At 44.2% G+C, this 17,500-nt stretch overlaps 2 protein-coding genes across 5 annotated transcripts in view; one reads left to right on the top strand and one right to left on the bottom strand.

Annotated features, from left to right (window-relative positions):
* Positions 1-9,506, bottom strand: part of PHTF2 (putative homeodomain transcription factor 2) — a 62,390-nt gene extending 52,884 nt beyond the window's left edge. For both annotated transcript variants that reach the window (XM_083860273.1, XM_083860274.1), the window contains exon 1: positions 9,453-9,506. The gene's annotated coding sequence lies outside the window, so the exon portion shown is untranslated. The remainder of the gene's footprint in view (positions 1-9,452) is intronic.
* Positions 9,507-10,016: 510 nt separating this feature from the next.
* Positions 10,017-14,775, top strand: TMEM60 (transmembrane protein 60). 3 transcript variants are annotated; one of them, XM_083860448.1, is made up of 4 exons: positions 10,020-10,101; positions 10,486-10,535; positions 11,028-11,139; positions 13,244-14,775. In XM_083860448.1, the coding sequence occupies exon 4, from the start codon at positions 13,286-13,288 to the stop codon at positions 13,688-13,690; it is 405 nt and encodes a 134-aa protein (XP_083716574.1). In that variant the 5' UTR covers positions 10,020-10,101; positions 10,486-10,535; positions 11,028-11,139; positions 13,244-13,285; the 3' UTR covers positions 13,691-14,775. The 3 variants fall into 3 exon arrangements, with proteins under 3 accessions (XP_083716575.1, XP_083716574.1, XP_083716576.1); XM_083860450.1 differs by lacking the exon at positions 11,028-11,139; XM_083860449.1 differs by lacking the exons at positions 10,486-10,535; positions 11,028-11,139 and having other exon boundaries at positions 10,017-10,101.
* Positions 14,776-17,500: the final 2,725 nt, after the last annotated feature.

Genomic DNA, 17,500 nt, shown 5'->3' with positions numbered 1-17,500 from the left:
TAAAACTGCAAAACAGGTTGCTTTTGTCTCAAATGTTTTTTAAAAAGTCATTGATTTTTAGTACCTTCAGGAAATCAAAGGCAGCTTTAAAAAGGTTATCATATAAAGCCACGAGAGTACTACAGCATGGTTTCAACTGCTTTCCAAGATCGAACTGTTTTGTTTTACCATTATGTTAGATCCTCCATATTGCAGTTTCACAATCACAGGCATAATTTCACTAAGATTCCCTGGCATGCAGAGTAAGAAAAGACAATGAATCAGAAGAGTAAAGACTATGGCCTAAACTACTAATTTTATAGCAACATTTGTATCACACAAACTCTCTTAAAGCATTACACTTACACACAGCTAGAAAACAACTTTAATGAAGGAAAAACCCCTCACTTTCTAGGTTCAACATCTAAATACAAGTTAACATTATCACCAAATTGCTGACATTATTCAATACTTTAAGTTAAAATGAGCCAAATAAACAGCTGAGTCACATTAGGCATCCACTGTTGACTGAAAAGCTGCTTCTGTCATGAGTAATAAACCAAGGGAGGTATCCTTGTAATGCAGATACAGCACTAAACTTACCAGGAGTCATCCTTCCTCCACTCAAACCCAGGGGAGCTCTGCCACTGCCACAAGGAACAGGATGAAAGCATTAAAGCAATGCTCCAAAAAATCATTACTTTTCATGTGCATTACACATAAACCATTAAACCTACATCTCTTTTTTGAAAGGGAACATCAAATACTAAGCCATGCACTCACTGTTCTTTTTAAGTACTTTATCTATGCATCACTGTTCTCAAAACAGCATTTCAGAATTGCAAATTGTATACAAGCAAATGAGAAACTTGTCACTCCCAGGTTCACACCTTTCAGTGGAGGTTTTATCATGTTCCTTCCAGCTACCCTTAAGAAAACCTGTAGCAGTCAAAACAGAAGGAAAAAAGTCAAGTTAAATTACGAAAACTCCAGACACTGCTAACCAAAGGACAATATCCAGCAACCAGCATGAAAAGTACTCTTCCTGCCCTGCCTGCCAAGCCCCTCCAATCATCTTGCAACTCAAGGTCATAATAGTTTGTAAATAAAAAGGAATTAACATACTTGCTTTCCCCAACGAAGACCAAAAACTCTGCTAAAACTGGATACCAGCATTCCTAGGAGAGTTAATGTTCAAATTCTGCCCTTCATGCCATCTCAAAAAAAAAAAAAACCCAAACCCCCCAAAAAACCCTGAAAACCCAAAAAACAATCACCCTCAAACAACCAATTTTAAAAAATTAACATCCCTAGATACCTCTTTCAGGAGGTTTTTGTTTGAGAGGGCCTGTTTCATCAGGCCAACAGCAGCAACAGTAAGACATGAATCAGACCCTATGGTGGCTGCCGTGTTCTTTATGAACAGAGATGCACCAAACGTGATGTATGATGAGAGACAGACATCTGGCAGCATGTCCATGCCTGCCTGTGCCTCCAAAAAGATGTCACATGCTGAAAAGCTGATATTTTCTCAGGCCTCAGTATTCTGCCCACAAACCACTGCATCTGACCCTATTTCTGCTGCTGCCTATTTCCTTATAAGCTCATGCCCTTGATCACTCACCAGCCAAAGCAGGAAACTACCACAGACACAGCACAGAGCGTGCAGTGAGAACCAGCTTTCAAAATCTGATTGGAAGTAGACTCAACTTATTCACCTTCACTTCCACAACAAACCCACCAATACCTGAAGCAACAAAGTGCCACACAAAGTAACTCTCATCCAAGGAATACTTGTTTCGCCAGGGAATTACACAACTGTCTGAAATAGCAACAAAATGTTGACTAGCAGGATTTCTGAGATTTATTTCAGGTTCTGGTAAAAGAACATTGCGTGCAGTTGTTGCAACTGCTGCAGCCATTTCTGGAATCTCTGTCCTCAGCCTTAAGATCTGTGCAAGTTTCCTAATTTTGTTACATAACTGGTTCATGGCTTCACTGGAAGTAACATGACACAATCTCATAGATACCTTACTCATAAAAATAGGGGGGTAAGGACTCTGAGCTGAGAAGTCCAAGATTCTACACCTCCCATAATTTATTTTTGAGCCTGCTGCAGTATTTATTAATTAGCAAAAAGCTTCCAATATTTAAACATATTCTGCTGTTCAATAAAGTAGAAAAATCCAAGTCTTTAAAGGGAACTATACTCAAGTTAATTTTGCTTCTTATCTACTATAAGATATTCTCACCAAATACAGTAATTGCTGTCAGCACACTGGATCTACAAGCCAATTCTGAAAACACTTTATCTTTTAAAAAAACTAAATAAAAAACAACACATGGTTGATCTCAAGGTTTTTCTATTCCTCTTTTTAGTACTGAATACTGCACACACGCACATACATATCCCATGAAACATCTGCAACCTTTTACTAATAAATCCCTGAAACACTGTACATATATTTTTACAACTGTAACAACTTTATTAAAGAAAAATATTTCTACAAACACCAAGTTTTTAATTTATTTATATATATATATATAACTGCCTCATCAAATACTAGGGAGGTAAAAAAACCCTTCACACAAACAAATATAGTCAACACCTTGAAATAAAAGACCATGTTCCTTTCTTCCTTCTTGAGATTCTTAACACAGTAATAAATCTTGCTCACTGGAAATACTGACTTGTGTTTAGGAAGACATGTTTATCTGTCACCAGGCGCTGCACAGCAGAGTTGTGGTTTCTTGATGACTACAGTCAGGAAGCTGAAAACCACTCCTAAATCACCAAGTTAGCATCATGTTCTACAAATAGTTATCCAGCAAGTTTTTGAAGCAGCTGAGGCATGAAGTGGCTGAGCTGTCAGAAAAAGCTGCTGCCTCTTGTAACAGCCACTGTTCTGTAGGAACACAGTTGAAAATGCTGAGCTTCTATTCTTAAAAAAAAAAAAATGTCTCTGGAGTGATCCAAGCAAGGAATTGCAGAGTAACAAGCCTTACATGTGTATCTGGCAAGGTCCTCAAAACAATCATTAAAAATGGAACACCATTATACCTGAAAGACTATCTGATAGGGTCTAATCAGCAGTTTCTACACAGGAAGATCATGTCTCGGTCTATCAGTATTTCTGGGCATGTCAAACTAACTGATAAACAAGAGTAAGTGATAGAACATATGTGGACTTTCAAAGAACCTTTGGAAAGATGTCAAAGACTTCCAAATAGTCTGTTGTCTATGAAAAGCAAACATTGCTGCAGATCAAAACCAGCCAAAACACTGAAGAAAATCTGGAATCAACATTCTTTACTGCAATCAGCTAATTGGATAATGAAGATTAACAGCAGCATCCAGTCTGCACAGAGCTATTGAGCACCTGATACCAGTGCCCAGAAGCTCCTTGGATCACAGGCCACTGGTCTGCAACTCTTCCATTCAGTGTCAGTCCAAGGCAGAGTGCACACAAATCCCCATTCTCCTTCATGCAGAACCATCCTAATCCTGAAACCAAACAGACTAAATCTTCCTAGTCTGGTCTCTTTATGCTCCACTAGCTTTCACATACCTCAGCACACTGAGGTGACAGAGGCAGACATTCAGGGCTTCATCCAGCATACTTGTGCCTGGTGACTACCTTGTTAAAGGATGAGAGCATCCAGAAACAGCAAATTCCAGGTAAGTATTCCAGCCATCAGAATTTTTACTAGACAGATGAACGCAGACACCATGTCATTGCTCATCGGGCCCTGACAGGTAAGGGTAGCTCACAAATTGAGACACCCCACATTCCTGCTGGCTCCCAGAGCTCTAAAGATGGAACTTCAAGCAGAAGCAAATCTCTTCCCTAAAGACACATCCATACAGCCGAGGGTGAAGGTCGGGATGGCCCTGTAAGGCTCCACAAGGGTTTTAACCACTCCACACCAGTCTCAGCACTGCAGAGTGTCCTCAGTCACCAGCAGGAGACAGCCCCAGGGTCTGACTGTCCCTGTGAGCAGCTCCCACAGGATTGACCTGGGCACCCTGCACTATGGGGAGCAGCAATGGCACTGAGGCAGCTCTGACTGAGCCAGCTTCAACACTCTGCATCTCTCCTGCTAAGCCTTCTCAGGCACCATTAACACACTAATCTTGACTAATCAGAGCTATTTCCCCTCTCCTCCTCCTAGTTGGACCAGTAGACTAGAGTTTTTCTGAAGTACTGCCTAAATTAAGTTCTGAAATAGAGTGAACTGAACCCTGTCCTATTATTCCAAATTTTAAGCTTCTGTAAAAAGGTCTAGCAGTGCTCACTACATTTATCTTTTACACTGCAGAGAAGAAAAGAAAACCTGAAGCAGTAACATTTCCAGGTGGCAATCTTAAACTAGCAAAGCTTAAGAATATGTATGAACTTTAACAATGAAGAGGCAAAATAAATGGAATTCAGTATCAACTATGCCAATGTTATCTGTAAGGAAAGGCTTACAGGGGAGTGAACCATGAACATCACTCAAAGCCTTAAGAACTGATATCTCAAATCCAGAAAGGAACTTTGGCAGCTCAGAGACCTCCTCCATCCAATATAATACAGTCAGAGGAGCAGGGAGACCTGAATAAAAGGGGAAGGACAAAGAAAACACTGCAGTACAGCTCTGTTGATCAGCTGTGCAATCTGACTTGAAATACACCTACTTTACTGGGAGAAGAATATTAAAATATTGGGGGAGGGGTTCTGAGAAGGGCTATGAATTACCAACCACTTGAAAGACTCTCATATTGAAACACACAATGATGAACAGAAAAATAAGGCATTACAATAAATTAAATGAGACTTCAAGGGAAAAACAGAAAATAGTAAAGAAAACAACAGCTTCTCAATAATACAGGCAACTTCATTTATTAACTAAGCTGAGAGGACAGCGAAGCCAAATTTTTAACAGAGAAATATTCTATTACAACACATCAGTAGACTGTTAAAGTCACTGCCACAGGAAGTCACTGAAGCCAAGATTTTACTCCCATTCGAAAAGAAAGCAGCTATTTAAACACACAATAACAATAATAATAAGGGGAAAAAATAAACACACAGCTGAGGGAATCTCGAGCTTCACAACCCAGGATGCAAGGAAGCATCCAAAGAGATCACTGGGCTGTATTTGGCCATGCAAACGCTCCCCTGAACCCGACCCCACGACGGCCAGAAGCCAATACCAAGGAGAGTATGAGCCACACACAGAACAAACTGTCCCTCAGACAGATCAACACGAAGAGTGTTTGGCTGCCAAGCCAGCATCTGCCAGCCACCTAAAACCCAAAAGCATCTGGCGCTGGCCAACTTCCAAAATGCAAGGCTTGCACGATTTCACGTTTGATGTGATATTGCTTTAATTTCTTCTCCCACTCTGCAGTTGCATTTTATTTTTTTTTAAGAACAGAACTACAAATTATTTGCAAATATGAGTCCAATGCTTGGACTCACTCCAGAAAGCCATCTAGGCTCTTTGGAGAACGTCTACCAAGATCACCTCAAATGAGTGAAGAATTAAATACATGTATTCCCAGCAAAAACAAATTTGGAGAAAAATCCCCTTCATGTGCATAAATTAAGAAATAAGACAAATATTTCTAGGAATTCCATGATATCCTCCCCTTCAACTAAAAACAAACAAACAAACAAAAACTACCACAAAAAACCCACCACAAAACAAGCTGTATTTCTGAATTTCCTGACAACACAATGGCTATCTCTCTCTATATGTATACATGCTTGCTCTACCTTTGAAGCTGCTCTGAGGTGGGGATGGACCAGACTGATGACTTCCAATGACCCTTTCCTAAATTATTCCATGATTACATGTAAAGCATACCCAAACACGACACAATACAATGTGTTGCTACAGAGCAATACATTATAGCTCTAATTAGTATTAACTCTTTTTTCCCCTATGGCAATTTATTAAGCTCTTCAGGTTCTCCTTAAAAATTCAAATATACTTTCTTCAAATAGTTAACTATTTCCTCTGCACCCATCAAGAAGGACCTTTACAAATAACAGCACAGTAAACTCAAGGGAGAAAACATGACATTTAAAGCTTTCAAAGTCTGTTACTTTTCACACCACCACATATCTTTGACTAAGTGGTGGTCAATTGTCCTCAGTCAAATGCAGCAGTACCTCCAACAGGTATCCCAAGAGTTTTGTTTTGTTTCCTTCACAAAACAAAAAAACATTAGAGAAAAAAACAGGCCTACCTGGCTCCGTGGGCAGAAGCAATTAAGTCTGGCTGCTTTTACTATTGTCCCACAGCTCCCTATTGTCCTGTTCCACCCCACCCATAATATTTTTCCTGCCCCCCACCCATCATAACAACCATCCCAAGTGTTTGGCTGGGCCAGTAAAGTATGATACTGCTGATGGCCCAGAGCTTAGCACATAGACTGCCCAACAGCTGCTCACTTCTTGGGGAAGGGAGAGAATCAATTATGACTGCCTTTTTTGGGGTAGGAATATTAATTTGGGTCACTACCTGTCAAAATTGTTATAAAAATTTGTAACAGTGTAGGTAGTTAATGTCTTTCAGTTGCCATTAACTTGGGTTTCATCATCTGAGTAAGAAGTGACTCAAATGGGAGAAGACAGACAAAGAAAGCAATTGTACAAGCTTTGTGCCCTTAATAAGTCACACTAAAAATCCACATAAACTGTTCGATGATGAATCCATAAACAACACTGTTTATTATGAAAAAGACTTCCTCACAGACAAAGGAAAACCCAAACCCCAATCTTTGACTGTTATCACTCTCACTCACAGGGGTCCTGAGAAAAGAAAAAAATTTCTTCGACAATATTTCTACTAGAAATAAGTAAAGACAGATATTTAGAAAAAGCCAAGGAAGACAGTATGTGTAACATTGGAGAATTGGGAAAGAAATAAAGTCCACTGCTTTCCAGTGACCCCTGCCAGTCCTGACAGGAACAGCATTGTTCAGCTCCAAGAGTGCTCCACCCCTCGCTGTCTGGTCAAATGCCTCAAACGAGGTTGACTGGAATTCTTTAACACACCTCTGTCTCCCCTCCAAAACACACCAATACTGTTTCCTATTTCAAAACCTGCAGGACTTTGATTTCTCCCAGAATTCACACCAACACTCAGCAGCTTATGGAAACAGCTGGGATCAACTTTTTGAGACAAGCTGAGCTAACTCTGCTTTGGGAGAAATCCAGTACGACCAGAATACCTGAAATGCTCCATGGAGTTCCCAACAATTACTGACAACTTATTTGTATGTCACATTCCACACAACACAAGAGGAAAAAATGATAGTACAAACATTGAATTAAACCAACTAGGTTTCCCAATTCTTTTTTCTGGTGACTCAGGCTCGTGTTTTATCCTTTGTAATATTTATACCCAGAATAAAAACATACATTGGCAGTAAAACATAGCAACAGAACGTTTAACCGCACAAACATTCCACTTCAAACACGGATTGGGATCTTAAATACACAAGTTCCAAGCACTGCTCTCAACCTTCACCTTCAGAAATGAAAGTTGCTTGCAAATACTGTACAATGGAGTCCATCAAGGTGATGTGCACACGTACATGCATAAACACCTTACTGGAACAGAAATAAGACTTCTGAGAAAAGGATTATCCTTTCTAGGGAATCACAAGCAAAGAGGCAAAACAAAGAAGATCACCAAAACTTCAGAGCTACAAAAATAGCCAAATGCATACAGCTATTTATAACCCAGAGATTTACCCACAGAACACTTTTAGCCTCTTAACCTCAGGGAAACAGAAAGTCTGATGCCAAGCACTAATGTAGGTAACAGAAATACATCCTTCTGCTGCTCACTGACCACCCCAAGTGTGGCTGAAGAAATCAGGATTCACTTACTAGGATTAACAGGTTATTTCAAGAGATGCTCTGATAAAACAGATACCACCATCTGTTTAACATCATCAACAGGAAGATACAAGCAGACAAATTACTGATGACACACCATACCTAGTCTCATTCCTACCAGAGAACTTGTGTATCCAAACTGTAAGATGAGCTGTATTTTCTGTAGGAACATTTCATCACAAAGAATTTCAGAACGTTAATTACAGTACTTTCAACAAGTCAGGTTTTCCAATTAATTACTTTTTCCAGTTAATTATATGACAGATGGATAAGATACTGGCAAATTTGGAACAAAATGCAAGACTCGGCAGTATTACTTTTCAAGTGACCAGTAACATGTAAAAGCAATGAAAGGCACAGAGTTTGACACTATGGACTCAAAGTTTCAGTGAATCTGAAACTGAGTTACACCTGACCAACAAACACTCAGAGGCAAGGTAGGGGAAACAGAAGTAAAAGTAACAAACACCTGGACAGTTCGAGTACTGTGGGAAAATTTCTCCCAGCTCCTTTGTTTCTCACAAAAAAAAGACAGCAAATAAAACACCAAGAAAATGAATGTGACGGGATAAATTTTGAGTGATGAGAAGTCCCCTAACATTGTCATTCCCAAATGGAAAACCAAGGATAAGCTGTAGTCAGGTCGCCACTGCTTTGGGGTGGAAACGGGAAAAAAAAAATATAAAGGGTCAAGAAAAAGAAAACATGAACGCATGTAAAACACGAGAACACAAGAGACGAGGTCAGACGAAGATGCCGAAATTCAGGACCCTCCAAAGGGAGCAGAGAACACCTTCTATCGCCTGACACGGCACTGGGGCAGCTCCCGGCGCCTCCGAGCAGCTCCGGGGGAGAAGGCGCCTCACGGCGGAGCGGAGCGGGGCGGGCAGAGCCCGGGCTCGGGGAGGGCCCGGCTGTCCCTGCCCCTCCGCCCGCACCGGCACCGGCACCGGGGACACGGCACGGGGGACACGGCACGGGGGACACGGCAGGGGGGGGACAGGGCGGGGACAGGGCACGGGGGACACGGCACGGGGGACACGGCACGGGGGACACGGCACGGGGGACACGGCACGGGGGGGACAGGGCGGGGACAGGGCACGGGGGACACGGCACGGGGGACACGGCACGGGGGACACGGCACGGGGGACACGGCACCGCGGGCACCGCCGGCCCCGGCCGGACCAAGGCGGGCAGGGGCCGCTCGGAGCCGCGCTGGGACCCCCCGCCCCGGCGGCGCCGGCACCGCGCCGGCTCCTGCCCGAGGGACCCGCGGCGCCGCCTCGGCCGCCCGCCCGTGCCCCGGCTGGGATTCCCCCGGGAGGGGCTGAGGGGCGGCAGCCGCCCCATCCCGCCGCCCCGCCGGGGATGCGCGCCCCGCGCCCCCGCCGCGCCTCCGCCGGCGCCGAGAGGGCACCGAGAGGGCACCGCCGCCGCGACCCCCGGCCGCGCCCCCCGCGCCCCGCTCGGCCCCTTCCCCCGCCGCGCGGGAACTCGGCGCCCCGGTTCTCCCCCGCCGCTGCCCCCCCGGTGCCGGAGCCCCCCCGGTGCCGGGCCCCCCCCCCCTCCTCTCACCGTTGGCGGTGCCGCGGGGCAGCGCGAGGCGGCGGCGGCGGAAAGGCGCGCGCGAGGCAACAGCTGGCGGGGGAAGCGGGAACGGGGGGGGGGGTGTTGGGGGGGCGGGGAGCGGCGCGCGCGTCCAGGCGGCAGCGGCGGCAGCAACAGCGCGCCACCCGCGCGCGCCGCCGGGCCGGGGGCGGGGCCGGCGCGGGCCGGGAGCCAACGGCGGCCACTCCCGCCCCCGAGGGGGCGGGGCTGAGGTGTAAGTGGCGGCAGCGCCGCCCAACGAGAGCGAGAGGGAGGCGGGGCTGCGCTTGACGGACAGCGGCGGGGCCGAGGCGGGGCCGCCATGACGGACAGCCGCTCCACCAATCGGTGATGAGGGCGGGGCTCCAGTCTGACCCGCCTCCCGCCGGGAGGGGCGGCCCGAGCTCGAGGGGCGTCACCGACTGCTGAGGAGAGGAAGGCGGGATTAACTTGAGCGACGTCGCCATCGCCCAATGGCAATGGAGAATGGCAGGACGTGCGTCTCCGCTGGCCAATAGCAGGCGCGGGGCCCGCGAGGGAGGCGGGCGGATCCTTGAGGCGGAGCAGGAGGGGAGGGCCCGGCGCCCCCTCAGCTGAGCGCGGGCCCCGCGGACCGGGGGATGCGCCGGGACCTGCGGTAAGTGACGGGCAACGAGCGGGGCTTCCGCCTCCGGGACCTCCGGCACGGCCGGGGAAGCGGGGCCTGGCGGGACAAGGCCGTGAGGCCGGGGGAGGGGCCGAGTTTGTAAATACAAAGCCGTGTTTAAATGGGGCTTTAAACCGGGCCTATCGCTGTACTTCTTTCAAAGAGTTAAATTACCCATACGATCGAAATAGGCTCTAAAACGGTATTTAATCGAACTAGGGTTCTGTTTAATACGGTTTCACCATAATACGAATCTCAGGATTTTTTCAGGCGATGTTCAAGGTATAACTCTAAATGTCTAGGTTCATGTTATCATTACTACTGAGCTGAGTGTCGTATAAGTTGCCCTCCTCTTTATTTTTTCCTTCCAAACAGGACAGAATTAGCGATCATAATCTCCTCGTTATGCAGATCATCCCACCAAGGTCAGTGATGCTCCTTGGGAAGTTTCTCCTCACTCAAAATTTTCACTCCCTAATTATGTAGGTCCTGTAATAGGAGTGAAGAGCTTTTTTATTTCACACTCCGGCCTGCCATCAGTGTTCTCACTGGAGAGCCAGTTCAGACCTGGAGCTGCATCCTTTTCCCGTGTCACCCATCCTGTTGGGAGAGATGGGCTCCAGCAAAGAGTCTGCCCATCATCTTTCTTCCAGCATGAGATAATCAAATGCTCCCTGTAATCAAACCCTTCATTGTTATCTCAGCTCTATACCCAGCTTTCAAAATCTGATGGCTTTCTTTATTTGGACTCTAAAATCTGAAAAGTACACTTGGATTTTCTTGAGTTTTCATATAAAAATGTCTCTAAAACTGACTGGAGCCTTCCACTCCTGCCCAGTCTGGCAGTAAGGTCTGTAAGGTCAGAGAAAGGCAGGGTAACTTCTTCCCATGCTGAATTTTCTGCCTCCTTTTTCCAGCTGTTGCAAAGTGGTTCCTGGGAAACTGAAAGTATTTTCAAGTGAGCAACCTTCAAATTGAGTGGCCCTGTGTAATACATCTTCAGTAGCCTTGTGTTTCCTCCAGAGACAGGTGATAGCACCTTCTTTGAGTGTCTGATAACCTGATACTGCCAAGAGTGTTGGGTTTCTTTATTCCTTTCAGACCCAGGTTTCCAGTCTGTTCCTGTTTGGTTTCTGCTTTCTCCATTTTGCTAATAAGAGAGTCTCCTTCCTGTAGTGTTTGTAGCATTGATTTCTAGAGCTGGTTTTGAAAAACATTCTCATGAAAAGAATGTTGAAACTTCATTTCAGAGCATGACTCTCCAGCCACAGACTTGCACTTGAGGATATTGGAAGTGTTTTCAAAATACTGTAAATACATTAGGCCAGACACAGTAATTGTTCTGTAATCCCCTGCCAGCTGGTTGAGGTTTGTTTCTGTAACAGGAGCAAAACAATGCTGTCTAAACCTCCTCTGGTATTTTTGTCCCCTTAACTCTTGGCTGCTGCTGCTGAGCTCCAGCTCTTCCCTGAGGGAGAGAAGGGTCTTGTTCCCCCCTGGCAGGAACTGCCTGTCACCAGGCCCTTTGGTGATCTGAGCAGAACTGAGAAAAGCAAAACTATAAAATCCTACTTTAAACTCCTTTTTTTTCCCCCCTTGTTCAGCTCAGGGAACTGACCTGCTTTGACCACAAGTGTCAGCCCCAGAACAAAGAGGGGATGCACCGACTGCAACTCCAGTTTGGGTGATTTTGGGCAAAACTGGGTCTTCTTACAAGAAATCCCACTGCTATTCACTAAATCAAATCCATTCAAACCCAGACTGAACAAAATAGTAGATCTGTTGAACTGTGCATCAGAAGACGCAAATTTAAACCATAGGATGAGTGTAGTGATGTACAAAATTGTAATCCTCTCACTGTAAGGTAGCAGGTTATCTCAGAACCAGTTCAGACAGAAACTTTTACTTCCCTCCTTCCAGCAGCAAATCTTACCTGAGCACAGAATTTGCTCAAGGTCCTAATCTGGCAAAAAAAACTATCCCAGGTAAAAAGGAAAAGGTGTCAGTGGATTTCTGCTTGTTGGGTGAGCTCAGGAGCCAGAACCAGGTGCTGGTGTGTGGGTTGGTAAGAACACAGAGGGAGCAGCAGCTTCTGGGCTCTGGGGGCACAGAGGGGAAGCAGCTCTTGTCCTTCCCACTTGGTGCTTCAGAACACAACATCACACTTTCAGTAATTCAAATATTTTTGTGGTCTGGAACAAATCAAAGCTCATTTTCCTATTTCAGGTGAAAGATTATTAGTGTTCTAAAGAGAATTATTTAAAAATTTTACTCAAATTTTTAAAATAATTAAAATACCTATTTCAGCATCATTTCATTGGTAAAAATTATTCATTTTTGTAGCATGAAATCTAGAGGAAGATCACAGTCCTTCACACTTCTGTTTTTTACACTTGTAGTGAAAGGCTTTTGGCAGATGCAGTGATAAAACTTTCCAGTTAGGAATATAAGAACTTAACTTTCATCACTGTAGTGGCAGATGCATTTGCCTTGGTTTTTTTTGTCATGACTACAGAGAAATTTAAATATTCTACTCAGCCAATAAACCTGTCAGGCAGTGTCTGAATACTTGAGATAACGTTTGCCTTTTGGCAGGTATCTAGCTTTTATTAATTCCAGGATTGCTGACAGGAAGCTGGGCAGTGCTCACTGGCTCAGTCTGAGCCCGGGCCACTTCAGCTGCAGCTCTGCAAACTGCAGGATCCCTCCGAGGGGTTTTGTGCCCCTTTGTGCTGGCTCACGTTTTACTGTGGTTATTTTGTTACTGAGAGAGAATTGTTTTAAGTGTTAGCTATGAGTGCCTCAGTGCTGGTGGAAAATGGATCTAAACATATTCTTAGCATTCAAAAATCCCAAAATGAGTCTGACAGCTTGTTTAGGATTAAAGTACAGTTTGTTTCACAGAGCTAATTTAGATTAAGGCAGTCACACAGCTGACTTAAGGCACTCCAAGGAATGGTGGACTGGAACAAACACTGCTCAGCTGAGCAGGGTAGTTATGGAAGTGCCAGGAAGCACGATGTGGGTGAGGAGTGGGAAACAAGAGCAAGGAATTGCTCTCCTGTATGGAATATCCCTAATGCTGGTGTAGTGCCATCTTTTGATGCCTTCCCACCCTGTTTTGTTTTGGTAGGTTGTTGCTGCCAGCGAAGGACTTCCTCTCAAAGCTGTTTAAATGAGAATGTCCCTGGCGCAGAGAGTGCTGCTGACATGGCTGTTCACGTTACTCTTCCTCATCATGCTGGTGCTGAAGCTGGATGAGAAGGCGCCGTGGAACTGGTTCCTCATTTTCATTCCGGTGTGGATATTTGACACAATTCTCCTGGTCATGTTAATTGTAAAGATGGCGGGACGGTGCAAGTCGGGCTTTGACCCCCGGAACGGCTCCCAGAACATGAAGAAGAAGGTCTGGTACCTCGTTGCGATGCTGCTCAAACTGTCCTTCTGCCTGGCCCTGTGCGCGAAGCTGCAGCGCTTCACCACCGTGCGCCTGGCCTACGTGTTCATCCCGCTCTGGGCCCTGCTCCTGGGGGCCCTGCTGGAGCTGGGCTACAACGTCTTCTATCTGCGGAGAGATTGACCCGGGCCAGGGCTTTCCAGTGCCAACATGGGCACCAAAGTACCGGGTTATTGCCCTGCTGCCACAAATCTGGTCTTCAAACTACAAAGTCAAATGAGTTGAGCTGGAGACTTAAGCTAAAGCAGGCTGAAGACTGAAAGTAGACTTGTTTCATTTTTTTTTATTTTAAAACTCACATATGCTCTTGTAAATAAAAGTATTTGTTCAACATAAGCTGTTCTAATATGATTACTGTTGTTACATGGAATAAGATACAGGTTCTTCACATGCAGGTAGAAGACCTTGTCAAAGAAACCACAAATGTTCTACCCAGAGTATTCAGCACACTGAGTAATCCTGGGACAGAGGACTAACATTTTCTGCCACTTATGGTGTAAGTCAAGAAATAACCAGTTAACAGTAATTTCCATAAGGAGCTGAATTTGCTTTAAAAATCAGTAACAACTGACAGCAGCCAAATAAGAGCAAGAAAAGGAATAAAGTAATACACCTTTTGTGGTTTTTTTGGACAGTGAGATTCCATTGCCAGTCTAAAAATAAGCAGTGCTTGCTAAGCTGCTGAAACAGCCCATAACCAGTGTGTTAGGGAACCTTAGGGAACACAGTAGCTGAGCTGTGCCAGCAGTGCTGAGGTACAGAGAGGAGGGAGACAATGGTGATTCCTTTCCAAGTGAGAAATCACCAGTATTTCAAGAGACTGAAAATGCAGGGTGAGTTCAGTACTGCATTTGTACCTGCCCAAGGCGGTACCTGAACTCTGGTTCAGGTTTTTAATACCCGAGGATATGAGATTTTGGGGGGGTGAAGCCTTGGCTTCATGGAGCACTGGCTCACTCAGATGTGAGGAAATTACCTTTGTCAGGTAACAAGTGAATAGGACTTCAGGAAAGAAGTGTATTTTGTGGACTAAAGTGCTCTTTTAGGAGATACAGTAACACCAAATTCAAATGTAGCAGTTATCTGGGACATTATTAACATGCTGAAAGTACTGATCCACTCACAGTTCTAGAGACAAAAGTCAAATGAATGAAAAACAGTCTAGGTAACAGGACACACCAGGACCAAAGTGTCTCAGTAATAAAATTATGTACATTTAAATGTATTTATCTGGGAAAAAAGCAGTCTTCCTGAAGTGTGGTTTACTCTTGCTGTTTCATCATGCAGATGTGGGTAAAAATACAGAGGAACCATATTGTGGGAGACTGCCGAAAGAGCTTTTGTCCGAGAAAACAACATGTTCCATTCTAAGGCAACAAACCTCAATTCAGAGTATCAGGTAACAAATAATCTTAAAATTAATTTAAGTCATATTTATTTCAGAGTGGTTGACTGCACTATCTCACTAAAAGAGAAGCCAGGAAAAGACAAAGGCAGAAGAATTTTAAACCATAGCTGTTGTTAAAGTATTTATAAACTCTTTATTATAACAACACATCAGCTTTTACTAAGCAAACCCATGTACCCAGCCCTAAGATATGCACATCAGGTTATTTATGGAGAGTGCCTAGCACGAACAGTTATTTTTAGGAGGTGTATCTATGCATTGTGTAGTTCTGAAATATAGTTAATGGAAGGACCTTGCTCTGTGTTTGAGACTTTCCACCCATTCATGTGAGGGTCCTGTGGAGAACTTCCTTCAGCCTCGAGTGACTTTTCAAGTAAAACTGGCCCTTGTGATTAGGATGAGCTGTGGGGAGGGGAAGAGCACATTAACCTCAGAAGATGCTCTTAGAGCTGCTGGCTACAGGAGCTGTGAGAGTGAGTCCACACGTGCAGATGCCACAGGAATGGGCTTCATCTGCTCCTTCCTCTTGGGTCTGTTCTGCAAATGGGAACCTGGGCACTGAGCCCCTGCCTGGAATGGATTCCCCTCCATGGCAGGCAATCTAGACCTTGGGAATTTGTTATGGCTGCTTTCAAAATTTATAGAGTACCTAAAGCCCTACCTCCAATTCAGATAAACTTTGGTGACCCACTTAAGAAGCAGTGATACATGTAACAAGCATTCAGGCACCTCAGACAAGACGATTTTATCTGCACACACTTACCTGTGGTAGGTATGGGGCCAAGCATAAAATAATACCCATAGTCCTTTCCCATCCGATGATTCTGGAGGAATAAAATTCCAAATCCCTTTGTTCAGAGGGTGCCAGAACACCCCTATGCTGCTCAGGAGAGCAGAGCAGCTTTTCTCAGCTGAGCTGATGATGGTAATTGATTGTTATGATAAAAAACAAAAGATGGAAGAACAAGAACTGGCTTCATTGGAACTGGGTGTATTATTAGCAAGATAGGCCGTGAATGGTGAATCTGCCCCCTTAATAAACCCCTTCTCTTCCACAGATGTAACAATTATCTGAAAGTTTGACATCTCTAATTAACTAGAATCACACACAGTCCTTACAAATCTTTTAATTGTTGCCTCTAATTCAATAGAGAAAGATCAGCAATTTCAGTGTTGGTTGTGGGTTTGGCTTTTTTTTTTTTAAAGGTTTACAAACCTTGAAATAAATTATTTGGAAAGCTGAAGCAGATGATTCTTGCTGGTGTCATACAGAAGTCACACACACAGCCAGATGAAGTGCTCAACTTCCCAAGTTCCTTGTTCCTGCAGGGAAACTTGGACAAAAGCATATCCCTTTTGAGTATTTTGTATCATATTTAACTGACCTGAACAGTGCTGAGATCTTTGTGCACAGAATGTTGCTTTTCTGCCTTATCACTACAGCCCACTGTGACCTTTCCAGAAACTGCTGCAGGAATTAATTACATCTGTTCATAATTACACTGTTCTCAAAGGTTTTGATCACAGCTTGGAAGTGGAACTTCTGCTCCTCACAGGTTTTCCTAAATTTACCAACTGACCAACTGATCTTCAGTAACAGGATAAAACAGGTGAAAAGCAAATTTTCTCAAAGTGGCAGGGAACAGGAGAGCTCCATGCTGAGATGGCTCACACTGATTTGTGATAAAAAGGCACAAGGATGTTGTCTCAGCTCCCTGTGGCAGCTGATGGAGGGCAAAGGAGAGAACTTGGCCTTCAAGGAGCTTTGTTTTAAACTGCAATTCAAAAGTTTGTCAAAACCAACTGGAAGTATTTCTCTGTACTGGCTAGATATAATGGACATGGAGAGATATTCCATATAATTTCTCTCTTTCTTTCCATTATTTACAGAAGTTTGAACACTTCAGCATGCATTGCAAGCCAGTATCTGCTTTTGTCCAATGACAGAAAATACTTAATGCACATGTGTGAAAGGTCATGAAATGAAAATTTTCAATTGCCAGTTCATACTGGGTTTTTTGACTTGTCACCATTTCAGAACAGTATCCAGTTTTGTGGGTTTTTTATACTTGAAAAATGCAGTTATGTGACAAACTATAACAAAGTTTACCCTGAATGCTCTGAGAACTTGTGCAGACACACACAAAATGCACTGCCGGGCACAGAGGGCAGTATCAAAGCCTGAACCAGCACAGACAGGAGTACACAACCATCTGAGAGATGTATTATCAGTATTATCTGCTGACACATCTGCATCATAGTACAGAAGCAAAGTGTTTGCCTAACCTCATGAAAATTTTCACATTTCCACAGTGTAAAAAGTTGGGTAACATAAAGTGGAATTAAAAGTGAAAATTATGAGATTCCCAGAAACTCAGAATTTTAATATCAGGTGTTCCCTTTTTTAACATCAATATAATTTTGGGAAAAAAAAAACCCATGGCTTTTCAGTAATAAAGTTCCCGAATCATTGCATCCTCAGAAATAAGTTGTTTGAATTTACCAGCATGGAAAACATAGCACTA

This window comes from Zosterops lateralis (genome assembly GCF_965231275.1).
Source record: "Zosterops lateralis genome assembly, chromosome: 4".
NCBI lineage: Eukaryota > Metazoa > Chordata > Aves > Passeriformes > Zosteropidae > Zosterops > Zosterops lateralis.
The sequence above is the reverse complement of the archived record's forward strand: the minus strand, read 5'-3'. Positions and strand labels throughout refer to the sequence as shown.